Consider the following 20,692-nt stretch of genomic DNA (forward strand, 5'->3'; position numbering starts at 1 on the left):
AAACTATGGCCTGGGGGCCACACACAGCTCTTTGGGTTTATTAATCCCGCCGGCCAAACGTGACCAAATTATATTAAAATAGGTAAGGGTAAACCTTGTTGAAAGTTTTTTTTAGTTTATTTAACTGAAATGTAATAAATTAATTATTAATGTAATTAATGCATTTGGAAAACAATTTGTACAATGAGCCTTGCATATTCATATTTTGCAACATGTTACAGGCCAAATCTCTAAAGTGTATATATATATATATATATATATATATATATATATATATATATATATATATATATATATATATATATATATATATATATATATATATATATATATATATATATATATATATATATATATATATATATATATACACACACACACACCCACACACACACACCCCCACACACACCCCACACACACACATACATACACATATATGGCCTGGCCCCTCTTTCAAATTTTAGAAACCGTTGTGGCCTGCATGTCAAAACGTTTGCGCACCGTTGCCCTGAATACTTCGAGAGGGTAAATGAAAAGTTGAAACAACTATAACATGGTCAAAAGCTCTGAAAAGCTTAAATAACAGATTCACTTTAATATATGTAATGTAATGTATAAAGTCCAAAACTCCAATATGTATAAATAAGTATGTATGTAAATAATCATCTCATCCATCATTTGCTTGTCTCCATGGAGCTGTTATTGCTTTGTCTGGAAAGTTCCACAGTATGGAATTTAACTCATTTATCTAGCACTAGCATCTAGGATTAATTACAGGTAATTGTATTCCTCAAGAGAGATATGCATATGAAACATATGCATTCTTACCAACTTTAAGATAAAAATCTTGAAGTCGTGAAAATGACAGTTAAAAAAATATTTATGTAGTGTGACCCATTATGTTAGAAAGGTCTCATTGCATTTAATGAGAAAACATAAAAATTACAGTTACAATCTATAACTCAAGGCCTTAAGACTAAAATATGTAAATACACCCCAGTCATTTAAATAAATCCTTACATTGCACCACATTTCTATTTTTATACACTAATAATCCCTGATCCAAATTACTGTTTACTCTGCTAATCCACAAGCACGTATACAAGTGTATGCATATAAAAGATTACATGCTATCCGTGTTGTTTATGTTGTTATTTACACATGAAAACACTTCAAACACACAAAATGTGCAAATGTATAAACAACATTATCTGTCACAATTATTATATAATTATAGCCTGGTTTAATTAAGCCTATTATATCTATGAATAACTCATCGGTATTCATTATGGTCTGGTTTTCAATTTGTGCATAAACTAATCGTGTTAAAATATGTAAACAACATGGTTTTAAGAGATGGCAAGCAAGTTTAATCAAAAATTACATTATATTTTCATATTTCATTCATTATTGCTTACTCACAGTGCAGTGGCATAGTGGTTTGGAGTCGAATCCAAAGAGAAAACATGTCAAGTTGGATTCCCGAACTGAAGTTCATTAGTGTGCATTATCCTCCAGCTATGTACTCCTTAAAGTCACTGTACCAGATTTTACTGTCTTAAAAACAAGAAAACGATCTGCTGCGGCCTGTACTTATAACTCATTTTCCTAACACATCCATTAGCATCATAATTATTCACTGCAACGAGTTTATAAGCACACTTCTCAACTTTCAGAGGCCAGAGCAGAGTTTTGCTGTTATAGTAAAGCTAGCATGTTAACAGCATAGCAGCATTGTTGCTTTATAATTAGTGATGTTGTGACACAAAACTTCCAAACTCTATTTTGATATTAAGGAATAGATTCAATAATCAATACCGATTCCGAAACCACAATGATAATAAAAAACATTCTTTATTCCTTAGTGGTCCATGGGCATATACTAGTCTATCTGGTCTTATGTGTGTGTGTCTGTGTGTGTATACATATATATTCAAAAATCCTACATCCTGATAAAACTGTCTCATTTGTTTCACTTTACAATTTTGCTCTTGATCTTATGCAGCGTAGCAACGAGCCTCCTAGCAACCACATCTTAGTAATGTTGTGAGAGCAGGTCAGAAATAGATGGCATAGTTAGACTGGGAAAAGTGTGAGACAATGTAAGCTAAGTGCGGCTGCCAGATGGCTCCACAGGATCCCATTCACTTCAGAGGCATTAGGCACCAAATGACAAGAGCAAATGTGATGTCTATATGTATATTTAGGAACACTGCCACTGTAATGTAGGGAATTTGTTAAATGTGAATTTGTTTGTGTTGCAATATTAGTGATTTCATAATGAGAGTCCTACCATATAGTATGTAAGGTGAGTAGAGTGAGTAGTCTAGTAGTAGTAGTACTTTTTTTTTTTACCAGTAAATGGCAAATGCGAATTCCAAGAATTAAATTCAGGACCACCTTGCTGTGAGGCTGAAGCACTAACTACTATGCCACTGTGCAACTCCCATAATCTTATTTGTAGATTTTGAATTATACATCCAATTCACTGCAATTCACTATATGTATGTATATATATGTATGCTCCTTCATAAAGACACAGGTTGCAGACCAAACGTCACCTTCCAGACGGTGCCTAGCTGCCACACTCTCTATCACTCCACTGCTCCATCCGGATGTTTGATTAAATAACTGTCTGTATTTCTAACTAACATTTAATCATTAGAAACATGAAGCTACAAACAATGACTTTTTACTAAAAGCAATTTATTTTAGACACTTGTGTTGAAAGTTGGCGCTGTTGTTGTCTCCTGCTGCACTTACTAGAAATCTCCTCAGTTGTTCGATTCCCATGGATCTATAATGTGGGTTTATGCAGTGTCATTTGAGCCAGCTGTGGTCCTTAGTATGCATGTGCAAGCCTCAAAAAACAATCAGATGGCCCTCTGGTTGTAAGAACGCATGTTGAGAGTGTGCTTTGCACGGAAGCAAAATGGCCTCCATAGCACAGGACAACAACACAAGTTAAGGAGATTTGGAAACCAGGGTTGCTACAGTGCTACAGTGTAGTTTTATTTTTATTCTGCACTCTTCTCTTTTAATGTTAATTTTATGATGATTATTTGTGATTATTTATGTTTTGATTTGTGTGATTTTAATGTCTTTCTTATTGTGTAAAGCACTTTGAATTACCTTGTGTACGAATTGTGCTATACAAATAAACTTGCCTTGCCTAGTGACCAGTAGGGTGTAGTAAAGGACACCGTGACTTCAACCATGCTTCAAACAGGCAAGTGAGGGAAAAACGAGATTATTTGGATGTCATTCAAAACTATTTAATGATATTCTGACACATGATAATTTTACATTTTATGGGAAAAGCACTGCTTGCTTTGATTGCCCTGACCACATGCGACTCCTCTCTTGGAAACTGTAGTTAGCCTGCTCTCTTACAGTTTTAAAAACGTACAATAATCACAACCTAACCTGGGTTGAGGGGACACATAGAAGTGAAAAAAATAATTATAATTTTATAATTATTGGCGATCATGTCCAGCGTGTTTGTAACAAAGAATAAATGAGCATTGCCATTATCAGTAAAAGCTATATTTTCTTGCATGCTCCATTCTCCTCCACTATTTGCAGAGTGTGTGAAGCTGACCTATTCTAAATCTCCGATCTGCCACTAAACCACTTAACCCATTCACCTCCGTGCGCAGTTTCCTGAGCACAGCCAGAGACTCGAAGTAGAGGAAGTCGAACCACTCGATGTGTCCTTTCTTCTCGGGGTCCAGAGCAGAGAACTGTGCCAGCACCTCCTCCTCCTGCTCGTCTGTCAGGTCTTTGTCAAACTGCTGCTTAGAGACAAAGTGGCGATACTGCAGGAGCTCATCTGACACCAGGCACGACTCTGTACAAAAGCACGGAAACAGGGCTTTAGAGAACATGCCGGGATAATTAACGTGTAATTAGTGTGACAAAGACGAGATAATCAGGCAGGTAGGGGCGCTTTGTTCTAAGTCAGTGTTGAAGTCACTCGAATTAAAAGTCCTGTTGGGTTTTACTTTATATTGTAAGACTATATTGTCCTATGAGAACTTTAAGAATATTGTTTGACCTTTATTTATTTATTTATTTCAATTTTTTTCCACCTATGAGAGTGAAGAAAGTCACAAATTTGCAAGTTCAAGTTGTGTAGAATCAGTTTAGTTTAGTCCATTTAGGGTCATCATTTCATCCCATTTCATATTGGTTTTGTTTTTGATTGAATAACTATATTTTTATGGTGCATTAATAAGAAAAATTGGTATGGATTTTTTGTGATTCAACACCATTTGACTAAAACAAATAATAAAATGCTTGGATGCTTTACATTACATCATCCCATCCCTTATGCATGTACTGTATATAAACAAAATGGGTATGTGTCTTGCTCAAGGACCCAACAACATATGCACTGGCCAGAACTAGGATTAAACCTGCCAATCTAAATGCAAACAGTACATTTGTAGCCCTGTCCGGTCAAAGTTCAAGTCTAGTATACCTTAATTAATCATTGCAACCCTATAGTCTCCAAGTCTCCAAACAGAGCTACAGATTCCACTTTTGTTTACGAGTAATCATTTCATATTTAACTCAGATTTAATTAGTTCCAACCTTGCCGCAAAAGCTGACCTGGGATGATCTTGCACTGCTTGAAGGTCTCCATGAGGCTGTACATCTCCTCTTCGGTCAACAGCAGATTTAGATTGTCCTGTAAAAACAATACACAATAAATAAATAGAATAATGGCCCTGCACCCGATTGTTTTCCTCATGTATTTGATCTAAATTTGTCTCGCCCCAGTACAGACATATTGTATAAGCAGCTCTTGAGGTTAAAATACGTCCGCTGCGTACGGTCTACATCTAATTAGAAAGCATTTTATTATCCACGTTAGTATGCTGGTTGTTGTTAGAATTACCGTCAAGGAAAAACTTCGCTCTGGCCTCTGAGAGTTGTGAAAAGTGCTTATAAACTCATCATTAGGATGTTCTGAATGCATAAGTTAAGTCAGGAATAACTTTGGACCTCTGCAAACCGTTTAAAATGAATTATAAAATGAATTAGTTCTGTTTTTCACATTTTAAGAGCGTAAAAATCAGGTACAGCGGCTTTAGCGTAGATCTTTTCACATCGCAGAACCAAGCCATTTGACAGTTGTTAATCTGTCAGTAGCTAATTATATGTAGAAATCCCCAGATGAGCCAGCCGCAATTAACATGAGCTAATAACGAAGCAGTCAGTGTTTTCAATGAGGCACGTGTTGTTGAGCAATGCTAAAAGTGGAGCAATTTGTACAACTGTAATGTGCAGTTGCTTTGTGCCTAGAATGAATGCTCATAGATTGTAATGTCTATGTTTCATTCACAAACTGCTTACTCAACGTTTGGCTTTTGAAGTCCATAATTATGTGCATTATGTTGACTTTTTTCTGCTTTCAGGCATGGTATAGTGTTGGTTCCTTTTCAAAAACATACCTGAGTTAAGTTTTGTTTTCTTCACACATGTTTTGAGGGATATTTTTTAGTCAGAGCTCAAAATTCCTACCCGGGTTGAATGCATTTTAAACAGGGCTGTTTTAATGACTTACAACCACTTGATCGCTCATGTAGAAGTACTTAACCATGGTTTACTGATGTAGCAATTTGTGCCAAATGACCCTGTAATAAAAATCTTAAATCTAATGTTATGCTGGAGAGTAATGCACAAAACATACAGCGGACAACGACACTTTGATACGTACATTTTAGTTTTATTTCACCAAGCATCATAAGTGCTGGAGCTGGAAGTTAGATATTGACTCTTAATGCGCAGTGGCAAAGGTAATGATATAGACAACAACCATTAGTTTCCACAGTGTACAAACCACAAAATCAATGTTTTTATTTCGCTGCCTCGTTATACTGAAAGGGAGTGTTTATATCATTACCAGGCTGTGTGCGCAACTTATTCTAAACACATAAGTCCTGGAAGGGTTTATTCAGGTCAGAGCACTGCGGCCTACAAAACTCATCCATATTTTTAAAAGTCCAACCAGATTTGTTTTCAGAATTCACTAAGGCATTTTGCTATTTTGCCAATAACCAACATTGTTTATCGCTTCATACGAACTACTAGCAGATACAGCTTTAGTGCCCTCTAGTGGCATTTTGTTTAAACGCATATAGCAACAAAAGCAGTAGAGACGTACATCATCAAGAACTTAAATATACTGTGGAACATTCATAGTGAGTATAAACACCATCAGGGAGATAACTGGTGCTGAAACCCCCATCAGAAAAGTTACATAATCAACCTTTACAGACAAAATCATCATAATATAGCAATGTAGTGACAGAGCGCGCAAATATCTATGTGCATGAATTAACTAATGTTGATTGAGTGCTTTTGTAGATAGAACAGGGATTATTGGGTTAAGTAGGTCATGATTAATGTGATGAGATTTTGTTGTTCCAAATAGTTGGTGTGCAATGACAAAAATAGAAGCAGAGGTGGATTGTGGGCAGACATTCCAGTCGTTGCACAATGTTGTTAAACTCCATGCATCTTGTAGAAACACACTATATATGCTTATGTTTTAGTATTTATCAACAGAATTACTTCGCTAGTCGATAATAGGAAAATTGTAACGTGGCGTGTGCATTGCTATGAACTTAAAGGTAAGCTATTCCTCACTTATCTCATGAATTCAGAGTATTCTAATGTTTCACTGCTATGAGCTTATAAGTTTTGCCATTAAAGCAAAGCAAACAACAACTGCTAAGCACAGACTTCACATACTCAGACAATAAAGTGCTTTATAATTAGATGCAGACAGTACACAAGGGGCTTATTTTGACCTCAAATTCTGCTTATACAAAATATCTGTACTAAAAACCAATCAATCAAAAGTACAGCGCCTTTTAAATGTCGAATAGATCACAGAAGTGGCAAATTTTTAAGCAGCTTATGACTGTTATAGGCTGAGAGTTATGAGTGAACATTTGCTCTAAACCACATGTGTCAAACTCAAGGCCCGGGGGCCAAATGCGGTCCACCATGTCATTTTATGTGGCCCGCGACAAGGTAAATTTAAATGTATGACTGTCTTAAAATGTCAGTTTATCCGGAGTTACACGGACATATTTTTTTTATATCTTTGCAAAGACGGACCATTTCGCTGATGCGGCCCTCACCCCAGCTCTAAACGATAAAAGGTCACATTTTTATATAGCGCTTTTCCACCTTCAAGTCATTCAAAGCACTTTACATCAAGGAAACTTTCACCCATTCACACACCGGTATACACAGAGACTGAGGGTAAGTGTCTTGCCCAAGGACACAATGATAGCATTCATCTGTAGGAGCTGGAATCGCACCGCCAACCTGTAGGTCAGTCGATGTTACCGCTCAACCAATGATGTTTTATATTGAAAGCGTGATTCAAACTGCCAGCCTTCAGACCAGCAGTAAAACACTCCAACTGAGCTACTGTTGCTCCACATCTCGCTCAAGTTTTTAGGTCAGATTTATTCAAGATGATTGAAGCACGATTTTTCTTCTTCTCTAAAATCACTGGAATGTTATTTCTCAGCCCTCAATGTGTTGTGGTGCAGTCTTGACGTTTCCTTGCCTTAGTTCATCTCTATGTGCTTTGTAAGATGTGTCTCCTTTTATGTTGGAGCTGTTTCACTGCACACCAGGACTTGACCTGAATGACCTCTAAAGCTAAGGCACTAGCAGGAGGTGTTCGACTGCATTTGATTTACCTGTCACCAGTCTCTCAGTCACTACGTTCACAGGCACACCAGGATTTCAAAGGTCTTGTACCCGATTTGTATTTGGGCAAAATGTGTCTTACCCCACTCTGCTCTGTTGTGAAAAACCCTTATAAAACTCATCACAGTAAATAATTAGGATGCTGGGGATGCATAAGGCAAGTGAGGAATAACTTTGGACCAGTGCAAACTATTTTAAAATGAAATGCGAGAGGACGGTACTCATATTTGGATTCCTGCTGCGTAAAGCAAAATCTAGCTACCCTAGGAGAGGCATTCAACTGCGCATGGGCAAGAAGACGGTAAGAAAATATTAGATGTGTTTAGAGGTTTACACTCCTTTCATATTTTTTATTTTTTATTTTTTTTAAAGACAAGAGCGACTGTTTGATTCACTGTCTGATTTTCTAACTTTCAGTTGGTTAAATGAAACATTTTGTAACACCCTGTGAGGCAACTACTGTTGTGCTTTTGGTCTTTATAAAAATGAACTGAATTGAAAATTGGTTGGTTACTCCATACTTTTATGTCTTCCAATGCGCTGCAGGAGAGGTGAAAAACGTTTCTAACTTTTTAGGCCCTGTACCTGATTTTTTACTGTCATGAAATGTGAAAAACTAGTGCATCTTAAATGAGTTGCTGTGGTCAAAAGTTATTCCCCACCTATACCTTAGGCATTCTAAACATCCTAATTATTCACCATGATGAGTTTATAAGTACTTTTCATAACACTCAAGAGGCCAGAGTGGAGTTTTGCTGTGATGGTAAAGGTAACAACAACCAGCATGCTAACATGCACTTACTGATTATCGCAAAATAAAATTCTTTCTATGCAGACAACATGCAGTGGACTCATTTTGACCTCAAGAGCTGCGTATACAACATATCTGTACATAAAACTAATTTTACTTAAACACATGGACAAAATTTGGGTACAGGTCCTTTAAAGCTGAACAACCAAATGACTTGATATCCCTGAACATCTCTTGGTGGCTCTTGTGAGAGATTGAAATGTATGGATAATGTAATTGCAAGTTATGACTAGCGTTGTGTTTAGAGAGAGAACAATGTGTCCTGGGAAAATGTCAATATTACAAATTAAATGTAATTTAATTTAATGTAACAGTAAGGTGACTTATTTATCATCATATTTGAAATGTCATTCTTAATTGTTAATACAGGCACATTGTAAGAAGCACCATAATATTTGTTTAAAAAAAAAAAAAAAAGCTTGTGTACTAGCATAGTATGAAGACTAACTGGGCCCCCTGTCCAAGTTGTGCTGTTGTGTCCAGTAGTTGGTTGTGTTTGGAGCGGCAGATAGCACAGATTGGAATGACTAATGATGGCAGTGTATCGGTTTGAGAGGCTTCGACAAGCATTCGACAAATGTACAAATATTTATTTATTATGTTGTAGATAAAATATTATACATTTAATCCATTATTTGAGTAAAAAAAAATATTAAAAAATGTGTAAATGCCAGGACAAACTTAGGCAACATCACATTTCCAAACAGCCATATCTACTTTCAGAATATACTAAATAATTATTCTAGATTAGGTGCAATGTTTAGAAATGGAAGGCATGTTGGTTATTACAGACACAAGAAGTAAGGTGGGTGTACTTCCTACTCCTCACTGAGATAGTAACTTCACTCTTGTGTCCAAGTCTTTAGATGGCCTAGCACCAAAATACTCCAACATGTTAGTGCCATATGAACCATCTCACACTCTGAGGACTTCGGGGAGCAGCTTCCTGCTGGTGCACAGTCAGGACTAAACATGGGGAATTAGCGTTTCAGTTTTTTCCAGCTAAAACCTGGAACAGTCTTCCTGAAGATGTGAGACAGGCCTCTACATGGACGATGTTTAAATCCAGGCTCAAAATGGTTCTGTTTAACTGCGCATATGACTGAATGGTTTCTATTCTGCACTCTTCTGTTTTAATGTTCATTTTATGATAATTATTTATGTTTTGATTTGTTTGTATTGTGATTTTAATGTCTTTCTTATTCTGTGAAGCAATATGAATTTCTTTGCTATACAAATAAACTTGCCTTGCCTTCATTTGGGTTTATACAGTGCAGCTTAACTAGCTTGGCTTTCAGTTGCAGAATTGGGACAGCAAGTATGAAGAATCCACTCTCCATACTATGCACCATGTAAAACTATGAGCAAGTTTATTTATGTCTGCCTCTTAGTACAAAACTGTAGACAATCTCAGAATACATGAGCTGTCTCAGACCCAGAATTTATAAAAACATTGTATTGTCTCCAAAAAGAGCTGCCAGCTTTTTATATAGACTACAGAACAGAGAGAGAAAGAGAGGGTGGGAGGGGCGGGTGGGCAGAAAGATAAGTAAACACTATTCTTGCTGTCTGAAAACTAAAACAAAGCCTAATGTAGAAAATGCACTCTCCAATGTCCATGCATGTGAATCTATGTTTAGATAATAGTTAGAAAAGATAATAGATAATAGTTTTACTAGAGTGGTTAGCAATCCTGCTTGATAGTTAGAAGCTCCTGGTTTGATTTCCAGGTGAGTGGGGCCTATGTAGCAGTGACCATATAGCTAACTAATATCAGCCAGCTAATTAATATCCATAACACGATTGTTTTTTAGTCTAAAAAGGTTGTTTGAAATACAAAGTTCTGCAAATGTTTTAATAACTTCACAGTTTATAAAGTTTCAGAAACAGATTTTAAATAAAATAATAGGTCTTGTGGTCATTAGTTACTACATAGCTAATTATCCCCGAGCAAGCTTTCAAACTTTTGATATGAATTTTTATCTGAAAGTCTATGAGAAAAATTTATGGGAAATTTAGTCCCAGAACCACAGGGTGAGTGGTCACTGCTGAGCTCCATTTGACAGAGTTATTGCAGCCCTATACTTCACCCAGAGCCCTGAGGTCAGCTGACCCGCTCCTGCTGGCTGTGCCCAAAGCCAGGCTCAAGACCAGAGGTGACAGAGCCTTTTCTATGGCAGCGCCTATGGAACAGTCTCCCTCTGCCTGTCAGGTCCTCTCCGTCTTTAACTCACCTCTTTTCCCTGGAATTGAATACTAGTTTGACAGAATATCTTGTTGTGTTTTTTTGTACTTTCCCTATGTATCATGTTACCTGTATATATATATATATATATATATATATATATATATATATATATATATATATATATATATATATATATATATATATATATATATATATATATATATATATATATATATATATATTTTTTTTTATTTTTTTTTTTTTTTTTTTTTTTCGTTAGTTGACTTTTATGTGAAGCTTGTCATCTGAAGTTGTTTAAAATTTGCTATATACATAAACTTGAATTGAAGTGGATCATGTAATTGGATACATATATACATATTACTTACAACTGTAATATGGGAAAAAAAAGATAATAAATGTGTTTCAGCGCATATATTTTTACTATATATATATATTTGATAACCTCGCCCTAGTCTTTTATGTCATGTTATAAAATCTTTGCTGGGGGTAGCTATATATGGTGTAGTGGCTTAAGCATTTGTCTATGAACCGCAGGGTAGACAATTCTATTCCAATTACTTCTCTTCACAAACTTGCATTTGTTATTAGGCCTGTATGTTAATGATTCCACTATATGAATATGTACTTTGTAATCCCAATAGAGTGTGCTAGTCTGCTTTAAATCCAGTTGAGAATCCTATGCTAATTATAACAAGCTCTTCGTTATGTGGGAGGTGACAGACAAGACAGTTGTGCATCTGCAGTATACATCATGACATATCGACTAATCATTTGGCTTTACATTACCTCTCGCTTCACAAACTATAATTATTTCTTGCAAAGATTTTTCATAACAGTTTCTGATTATTCTATTCTAGCACTGTCATTCCAAATGTGCTATTACTATCACCCAAAATTGGGATTGTGGGCCGTGCCGCTATCTCCACTCTGCCCATTCCTCCATCTCTTTATGCCAGATATGTTTCTCTGACAGTTATAGTCCTGTCAAATTCCTGCAAAAATAATACGAACTTTGCCATTATTTTTAGAATTCAGTGTTTAAATTCATTTGACAAGTAAAAAAAAAAAAAAAAGTGTTAACATAATTATATTTAAGATGTTGCTCGAAATCTTGCTGCTTTTTTTTTTAGTTTAAGTTTATAATTTTACTTCTTGATTGGACATGGGTAGCAGATATGATATACGTAGGGCTGTCACATTAAATACTACATCGTTCAATACATGAAAGATGGAACAATAGTTTGTGTGGGTCAATATTTATCATAGGTACATTTTCCTTGCACTAGTACAAAAAAATTGGGTATTTTTCTGTCCTACAATATGAGATTTTGTGATTTGAACTGTAGAGGGTTACATTATTAACTTCTATTAACTATTGACAGACTAAGTACTTAAGTGTTGCATTCTGTCATTTATTTATTACAGCTCATTTTTTAACCATATTGTACTTTTAGAATAGTTTTTGAGGGATCATTCTGCTCTATGGTTTGGTTTCAGTATTATTGTTCAATATCGTCCAATACATCATGCTTCAAAATTTGTGACTTGGACATACGTAGAGGTACTGCAGAAAACATGGGTCTAAATGGCAGAACAGTTATAAATAGACTAATAAAAATAAGACAAGACATTTATTTTGTTAAATTAATGGTTATTCTTATTGAAAAAATGCCTTTCTTGCACGTAAACTGGAAATTTTCTGTTTTCTAGACATACATAGAGGTGCTCAGTTTAAGAACTTGGCACTACTTCCTGTATTTTTTTGTAACTTCTTTTTCCACAAACTTGATGGATGTAGAACTACGTATCAAACTAAGTAATAATTAGTAACATGAAAACCTGTCAAATGCATGTTATGCTTACAAAAAAGTTGCATGGAAAATGAGTATGGAAAGAAGAAATCCTAAGAGAGGGAACCAATATCAACAATGTGCTCTTATCGAATAGTGGCAGCTTGAGGGTGCTTTCAGAGCATTTGGAAAAGTGACAGTGCTGGCTGTTTACAGAGCGGCTTCTAACTCGGTGGCACATAATTTGGGTGGCTCAAAAGTTTCCCTAAAAAAGAGGATCATAGTGAGGATTTTAGAAGAAGTGATTAAAGGGAAAGCTTGTGTCAAGATAGCTAGAACATGGAAGACAGAAAGGTAAAGTAAGTTGGTTTAGTAAGATATTTTTATTTTACGATTAATGCAGAAGAGACACTGACACCGGAACATTTAATACCAGATCGCATGACTGTATAAGGCTAAGCTGCACCAAAATTGAGACGAGACAGAGGACTTTTAGCTGTTTTGCTTCATAAAAATGGATGACACTTCAAGGAAAAGCAAAACTGGATGCATTTGTGACACTTTTGCATTTTAATAATCTAACTATCTAACCAAATAAAAACACCAGGATTATGTACCGTGGATTAATACGAATATTTTAAAGGCTAAAACGACAAGCCTGACCGCAGCAGTTATGGAGAAAGAGGTGGCAGTTTGTCAGTAAAAAGTGAATTAGAGTCAGAGTCGATGGAGCCCATGTTCACTAGCGGGTTAGTTATGTCCATTTATATAAACAGTTTATGGTTGGAGGGTGGACGCTTTCAGACTGCGCGACTGCCACAAAATTTTACTAGTTGTAATTTATTGGAGCAGCAGAGAAGCGTGTGAGAAACCCTATTACACACTTCCAGCTACACTGTCAAATAAATGGAGCTGTAGAGGGAGGACGACACTTGTGAGTGACTTATTTTGGCTGTCACTTGCAACCTCCTTCAAGCTGCTCTCAAGTCATTCTAGTTTGGGAAAAGTTGGTTTATTTTGTCAGTCTCTGTAGAATAGAGTAGTATTGATGACTCTTGTGTGGTAAAACGTCTCATGAATCTTGCTGCTTTTGCTGCTGACCCTAAAGTGTGAAAGTGTCTCCTCTATCAGAGCGACTGGCTACATTCCAGGAGAGTTTTACATCGCTGCTGAAAATACTTTTTTTTTTTTACACTGCCTTTTAATTCAAACAATTTTTCCCTACTTTTGATATGTGTTTACTTAGTTTTACCGGTTTTATTATGTCTTGTTATTGTGTTTCACATATATTCTGTTTTATGTAACAGTTTTAAGTAAAATGTTAAAAAGCACTTTGGAGTAGTGCTGTCTGAATTTAAATGTGCCATATAAACAAACCTTGAGCTTGATTATTGAGCTGCTAGCATAATCTTCTTGCTTACAGTATAAGAAGCAAAAATAAACAGTTTCCCATTGTATTTTTACATAGGTGGACAATGCTTATAGCTACATATTCTCATACCCGCTAACCTCACAACTTTCTGCAACAACTTAAAGCCTAACCACCTAGCCTTTGCTGTGTAAGGCATTTTGTTGGGTGAGAACCACATGGAAGCAACTACCAGGAACAGACAGTTGTATCCAATTAGAGACGATGCTGGATGATAGCCATGTTGAAACAGCTGCCTGTGACAATCCCAGACAGTTGTTTCTGTGTCGTGGTTCAACATCAGAGTGAGAAAAGGGACAAATTACTAACAGTTAATTCTGAAAATGTGTTTTTTCATTGTCAGGATATGGACAACGTGCAGCAGCAGAGGCTACACAAGCATTGATTAATGATTGACTGCAGGTGCTTTATGTTTAAACCAATGGCATTGAAATGAAATGAGAGACTCGTGTGAGGCTCATTCTGCTTTCTCATAATCATTTTGAGAGCCAAAACACCAGATTACACCAATATTTTCATAATTAAGAATAAATCAGCATTGCAATTGTTACCAGTTGTACTGATTGTTAACTCATATCCGCGTACTCCAGGTCCCACATACAGTTTCTTTAAAATCTCTCTTTAATGAATCACTGACGATGTCTTTGTCTGTCGAATTCACATTGTTTATCTTGTCAGTAAACTAATCAACCCACCAACTTATTTGTGTTTCTATTTAAGTTTAGTTTGGTTGGACTCAGTACAAAATAACACAATTCTAAATCAACAATCCACTTTGTTTTAGTTGACATCACTTGGCCTTTCCCAGAATAAGTGAAAACAAAATAGCCGCCCCCTACTCCACTTTGAAGGGTGCCATTGTAGAATCACTCTTCAACCGGATTCATTATTATTTATGCCTCTCTACAGAAATGTGGTTTTGGCATCAGTTTTGCATTTGTGAAGAGAGACTGGACTTTAGTTTTTTTAAATGCTCTCCCACACAACCGAATGTTAGCTTGTGTTGTTGCGCATAAGCCAGTTGGAATAGATTTGCACATTTTAGCTTGACCATCACATGAACAAAGAAAATGTGTTAAATGCGTATTTTCATTACCGAGTGCTAAAAATCATATTATTTATTGACTTATTTTACAATTTATTTTAATAGATTGCTTTTTCAGACCAAGGTTTAGTTTGTTTTCATACCTGACATTTTCAACTGCTCACTAGAGATCTTTGGTCATGTGATGTTGGACCAGGTGAACTTTATTGGACTATTATGCTAAAAATCATATTTATTTGTTTGTGGATCTCGTGTAGGTGTGCATTCATCAGCATAATGTCTGTAAATTGAAAGACAAAAACTAAAGGGCAGTGTATGCATATTTTAATATGTGACTTTTATTCTAAAATGTTGAAAAGCATAATTCAAAATATGGAAGTGAGTTATTAAATAAACTCAAAGAATTAAAACTATTACATTTTCTGAATAAGTTTGGAGAGTAATATTTTACTTCACTAAGAATGAAAAAGCTAACAAAAAATACTGTTACGCAGCAGCACTTATTAATGAATAAATATTGCATAAATTAGTCATCACATAATAGGTGACTGTACTGCTTGTATTAGCAGATCCTCAGCAGTTTTGTTTATAAATGATTTGCTGATTAATGATGGCTCAAAACCAGTTAAAAATGATTGGTATTTGTCAACATATTCCACAATGACACACAGACCCTCTGCACTTGTAGTAACGCAGTCATTTCTGACTATATAAGTAGTACAAGTAGTAGCAAAAGAACAGTGCATACTTTTATATACTTTTGGTATTACAGTTGCAAATGGTTGTAGCTCAGTTGGTAGAAATATTTGCATGACAAACTGAAGGTTGTTGGTTTAATCGTACTAGTTTTTGGGCAAGACACTTCACCCTGATTTGCTTCAATTGCCACTGTGACTGGTTCCTTGTTTTTTAAGTGTTTCAATACTGACTTTTATCATTAAGCACTGAGCAACTCCACACTTGAAGGATTTCTGTAGTTTTGTAACACTTAACAGTAGTAACAACCCAAGCACCTTCTACTTACAGAGTAGTAGCAGCCGTTTATTATTATTGTTACAGTTTTAATATACAGTACTTGCAGAGAAGTAGCATTTTTACAATAAGTCATCACTCTTCCATAGTAGTAATAGTACCATGTAAGTAGTTTTGTGTCACTTATCACTTTTGGATTATTTCATTGGTTGTATAGTACTTCCTTGGTGTATGGTGTACTTTTCTTGATGTACTTTATGGAACTTACATAGTAGCAACACTTACATAGTGCTACTACTACTACTACTACTACTACTACTACTACTACTACGCACTCTGTCAATAAGATGGTACGACTTATGTACCAGCTCCACAGTAGCAGCTCCACTTTTGTCATTTATTTCACTGGTTTTAGTACTTCATTGATGTACTTTTGCTTTTAGTGTACTATCTTTCTTGAAATGCTTTTACATTGTTATAGTTTTGGTGTAGTCATAGCACTTAAATAGTTGTAGCAGTATTTTAGTAATTTGGTTTTTATTTCAATAGTAGTATTAGTATATTTGCATGCCTTTAGCAGTAGTAGCAGCTCCACTTTTGGACTATTTCACTGGTTTTATAGTCCTTCTTTGGTATACAATTTTTTGTCTTCATAGCACTTACATAGTTGTAGCAGTATTCTTGTAATTTGGTAGCACTTACACAGTAGTAGCAGCTCAACCTTTGTACTTGATTTGACTGGTTTTATAGTACTTCATTGGTGTACTTTATTGGTATAGTTTTTCATGTACTCATAGCTCATAGTATTTCAGTAATTTGGTAACACTTCCACAGTAGTAGCAGTATGTCAGTAGTTTCTTAGCACTTACACAGTAGTAGCAGCTCCAGCCCGTCACCGTGTGGGCCGTGTCTCTCATCTCCTGCAGGGCCTCTGTGCTCAGATAGCCCAGTTCCCGGAGGCAGCCGTCGTGAAAGACTCTGGTGCAGATCCGGCAGGGGTATAAGTCATCGGCCGTCCACACCTCACATACGTCACACATCTCGTCACTGGGAGGCTGTGGGAAAAAGGTGGGAGAAAAAGAGAAAGATGGAGGGGTGAGAGTGACGCACGGCCAGAGGGGAGCATGGGGCGATCAAACGAGTTGGAGGTGTAGAAGGTGGGATGTACGCAAAAAAAATGTAATGTTGAACCTATATGAATTTCTAACTTGGTAGACAATAAAGTTATTCTATGTCAAATTGTTGCTACAGAAGGATTTTAGCTCGTGTTTAGCCCTAATTTTATTAAGTACTTCATTATTATTGAGCTATTCCTCATTGTAGTAAAGTAGCACAATACAACCAGATATTGCTATTGAGTCCTTAGGTAACAGATGCTAATGCTTTGCCTAGTGTGTTCCACAGTATGACATTTTATTTATCTGTCTCCAAGGAAACAAGCATTGAAATACCATCAGGCAAAGTTACAGGTCAGATTTGTGGAGAGGTTACCCCACTCACACTAAAGGTACATATTTATTAAGGTATTTTTGAGCCTATCTCCATGGAGGCAAGAAGGCACTGACCCTCCACCAGAAAAGTTACATAATGCAACTTAATTTCAATCCAAGGAAGCTATTAGTTTTCCACTTACCATAGAAAACTCTTCAAACTCCCCCTTCACTTAACTAAAGTCCAATCAACCAACTATTACCCCATTTTTAGATTTGTCTGTCTTATAAGTTTATTAATAATTAAAATGGCAGGCTGTGAACTTGCAGCTTTTCCGAGCACTGACCTTGAAGCCAACTTTATGTTATTTTCCTTCAGGGGATTACAGTTCCTCCCACGCACAAGTTAACTCCGGCTGTATTTTAGGAACTGCAGCCATGAAATTAGGAACAAGATGAAAGAGTCCCACAGAGTGCCTTTGGTAAACACACCTAGAGCAAGTCTTAAACGAAAATAAGATACCATGCAGCTGACCATGTGGAAATTCAAGGTTAAATATTGAATTGTATTGATTATTAATATAAATCTGTGAACATATTGTGAGTTAATAAGCAGTGTGTGTTTAAACAAGTGGGATTTGGTTCAGAGTGCACATTGTAAACACCTCCAGGAGCATTAACCATTAACATTTAAGAGAAGATCAGATAAACGAATCCACGAAACCTATGCGCCAACTCAATTTGCGATTGCATTACGATTAATTGCGTAATCCTACTAAGTTTAAAGCGCCTATAACAGGTTAGCTTAGGGTTCACGCACACATTAGGCCCTTCAACAACAACCACAGATGAAACAACGATGAGACAATTGTATTCCACCAACCTGTCCAACATCACCAACGCCAAATAAATGATATATCTATAACGATCCAATTATATAATTATTACAACTTTAGTGGAATAGGGTTATAATTATCCCGGACAAGCCCCCAACCACACGCAAACCATAGCAGACAGATACCACAAGGGAAAGAGTTGAAGGCTTGCACTTTGAATTACCTTGTGTACGACAAATAAACTTGCCTTGCCATAATATTACTCATTTTACTAAAACATAACATGATTGTATTTAAGATTTTACTAACATTTACTAATTATTACGTTTTTGTTTTTTTGTTTTTTTGTTTGTTTGTTTCTATTAAGTTTATCATTTTACTTCCTAGTTCGACATGGTCAGCAGATGTAGCATACATAATTCAATAACTGTTACCTAGCAACCATGAAGTCTAAACTAATAATTGTCTAAACTATAGTACAATAGTTATGTTTAAACTAATAAAAATAAATTACAACACACAGCGTTTCAGTTTTATGCAGCTAAAACCTGGAACAGTCTTCATGAAGAAATCCAGGCTTAAAACAGTTCTGTTTAGCTGTGTATATGACTGAAAGGTTTTTATTCTGCACTCTTCTGTTTTAATTTTAATTTTATGATGATTATTTGTGATTATTTATGTTTTGATTTATGTGATTTTAATGTCCTTCTTATTCTCTAAGGCACATATGTCAAACTCAAGGCCCTCGACAGGGTAAATTAAAAGATATGATGGTTTTAAAATCTCAATTAATTAGGAGATACACAGTTACACAGACATATTTTTACATCCAGGCAAATGCATATACAATATTTTTAACTGGAATTAACAGAATTAACAGAAACAGTTAATTAACAAGTTGTAAAATTAGTTAGCCATTTTGCTGATGTGGCCCTTGGTGAAAATGTGTTTGACACCCCTGCTCTAAGGCAATTACTTTGTGTACGAATTGTGCTATACAAATACACCGCCTTGCTTTGCCAGCACACTAAATTTGTTAAATGAAGGTTTAAACTATCAGAAAAAATGTGTGAAAATTGTCCCTGCATTTTGGATTTGGAATGACATAGGTGTGGGTAATTTGTTTTAGAACTCAGCACTACTTCCTGTATACTTGATACTTTCTTCTCAACTATCTTTCCCCAAACTGCCACTTAACCGATGTAAAATTATGATAAATATTTACTCTAATTTAATCCAATCTCACTTAACGATGTCATAATTATAAAAACATGAAAACCTCTCATGTCCACTTTAACACCACTAAAATTGGAAAAAGATAAAGCGCGGGCGGGTATGAACAGGGTTGGCGTGCGGTTAACCAGCCAAGCGTCTCCGAGTCATTTTTAGTGAGCTGACAGCTGAGTGCAATGGCTGGAAAGGACAGGGACAGGGGACCAGGATGCGCTGCTAAATTTATCATCCATGGGTTTGGGTAAGGAGGGAAAGAGAACATGTTACAGCAGCGGTGTGACGTCAAACTGGTGAAATAAAACAACACCACGAGGCAGCGACGACGTAGGTGTGGTGTCCTGTCTTATCTTTCAGTAAAGCGGATAAAACCAAGAATATGGATGTGAAAAAGTAATGGTGTAAAATGAATATGGATCGCAGATAGCAGCTGAAACATGTCAAGGTATATACATCTCACTAAACAAGTTAAGGTTATTATGCAAAATTGACTTTTAAGAGCGTTCAACAATGTTATATTTGTTTCCGCTCACCATTTACTCACCCAAAGTTGTATTTGGAGTGATTCGTGCATCTCTGATCAATCTTTAATCGCTTATTTTCAGGACGCCATATTGCAGATCAATCCCCGTTTTCACCAGCACATATTTATTTCGTTTTCCAATTTTATTTCTTTTAGTCGGTGATACACGCAGGATTTGGCAGCGCTGCATAGCCATAAAAAAAGAAAAAACGGTACTTGCTGCCATGATCTGCAGCTATCTATCAGAGGGGCCAACTCTTTATTGTGACTTGTTTCGTTTATTAAGTCATTTTAGATGAATATTGTGATTTAAAGTGTGCAAATTATAACGTAATAATCCATGCGTGTCAGAGATTATAACTATATAGCAGACACAATAGGTCTTCTTTTAGGCACACTTTATTGCACCCATAGGGGAATTTGCCTTCTACATTTGACCCATCCTTCAGTGCTTCTAAGGCAAACTGTCAGGACTTAGCTGGAGGATTTTGCTATTGTGCATGTTTTGGAAAGAAATCAAATATAACTATTGTAACTTATATTGTAACTATAAGGGAGGATTATGATAATGAAGGTGTAAGGTGTAAGATTGGAAATTCAAATCTCACTTCTGCCACTTCATACTGTTGTTGACATGCACTACTTGCGTGAATGTGGTCTGTGATTGAACGATT

The 20,692-nt window shown here is 36.0% G+C and overlaps 1 protein-coding gene across 2 annotated transcripts in view; it reads right to left on the reverse strand.

Moving 5' to 3' along the window:
* phf24 (PHD finger protein 24) overlaps nt 1-20,692 on the reverse strand; it is a 72,469-nt gene that overhangs the window by 16,555 nt on the left and 35,222 nt on the right. For both annotated transcript variants that reach the window (XM_033976250.2, XM_055225677.1), the window contains exons 3-5: nt 16,869-17,054; nt 4,615-4,693; nt 3,648-3,850 (exon numbers count right to left, since the gene is read on the reverse strand). In XM_033976250.2, coding sequence (XP_033832141.1) covers nt 3,648-3,850; nt 4,615-4,693; nt 16,869-17,054 — 468 coding nt within the window. The remainder of the gene's footprint in view (nt 1-3,647; nt 3,851-4,614; nt 4,694-16,868; nt 17,055-20,692) is intronic.

This window comes from Periophthalmus magnuspinnatus, chromosome 12, assembly GCF_009829125.3.
Source record: "Periophthalmus magnuspinnatus isolate fPerMag1 chromosome 12, fPerMag1.2.pri, whole genome shotgun sequence".
NCBI lineage: Eukaryota > Metazoa > Chordata > Actinopteri > Gobiiformes > Gobiidae > Periophthalmus > Periophthalmus magnuspinnatus.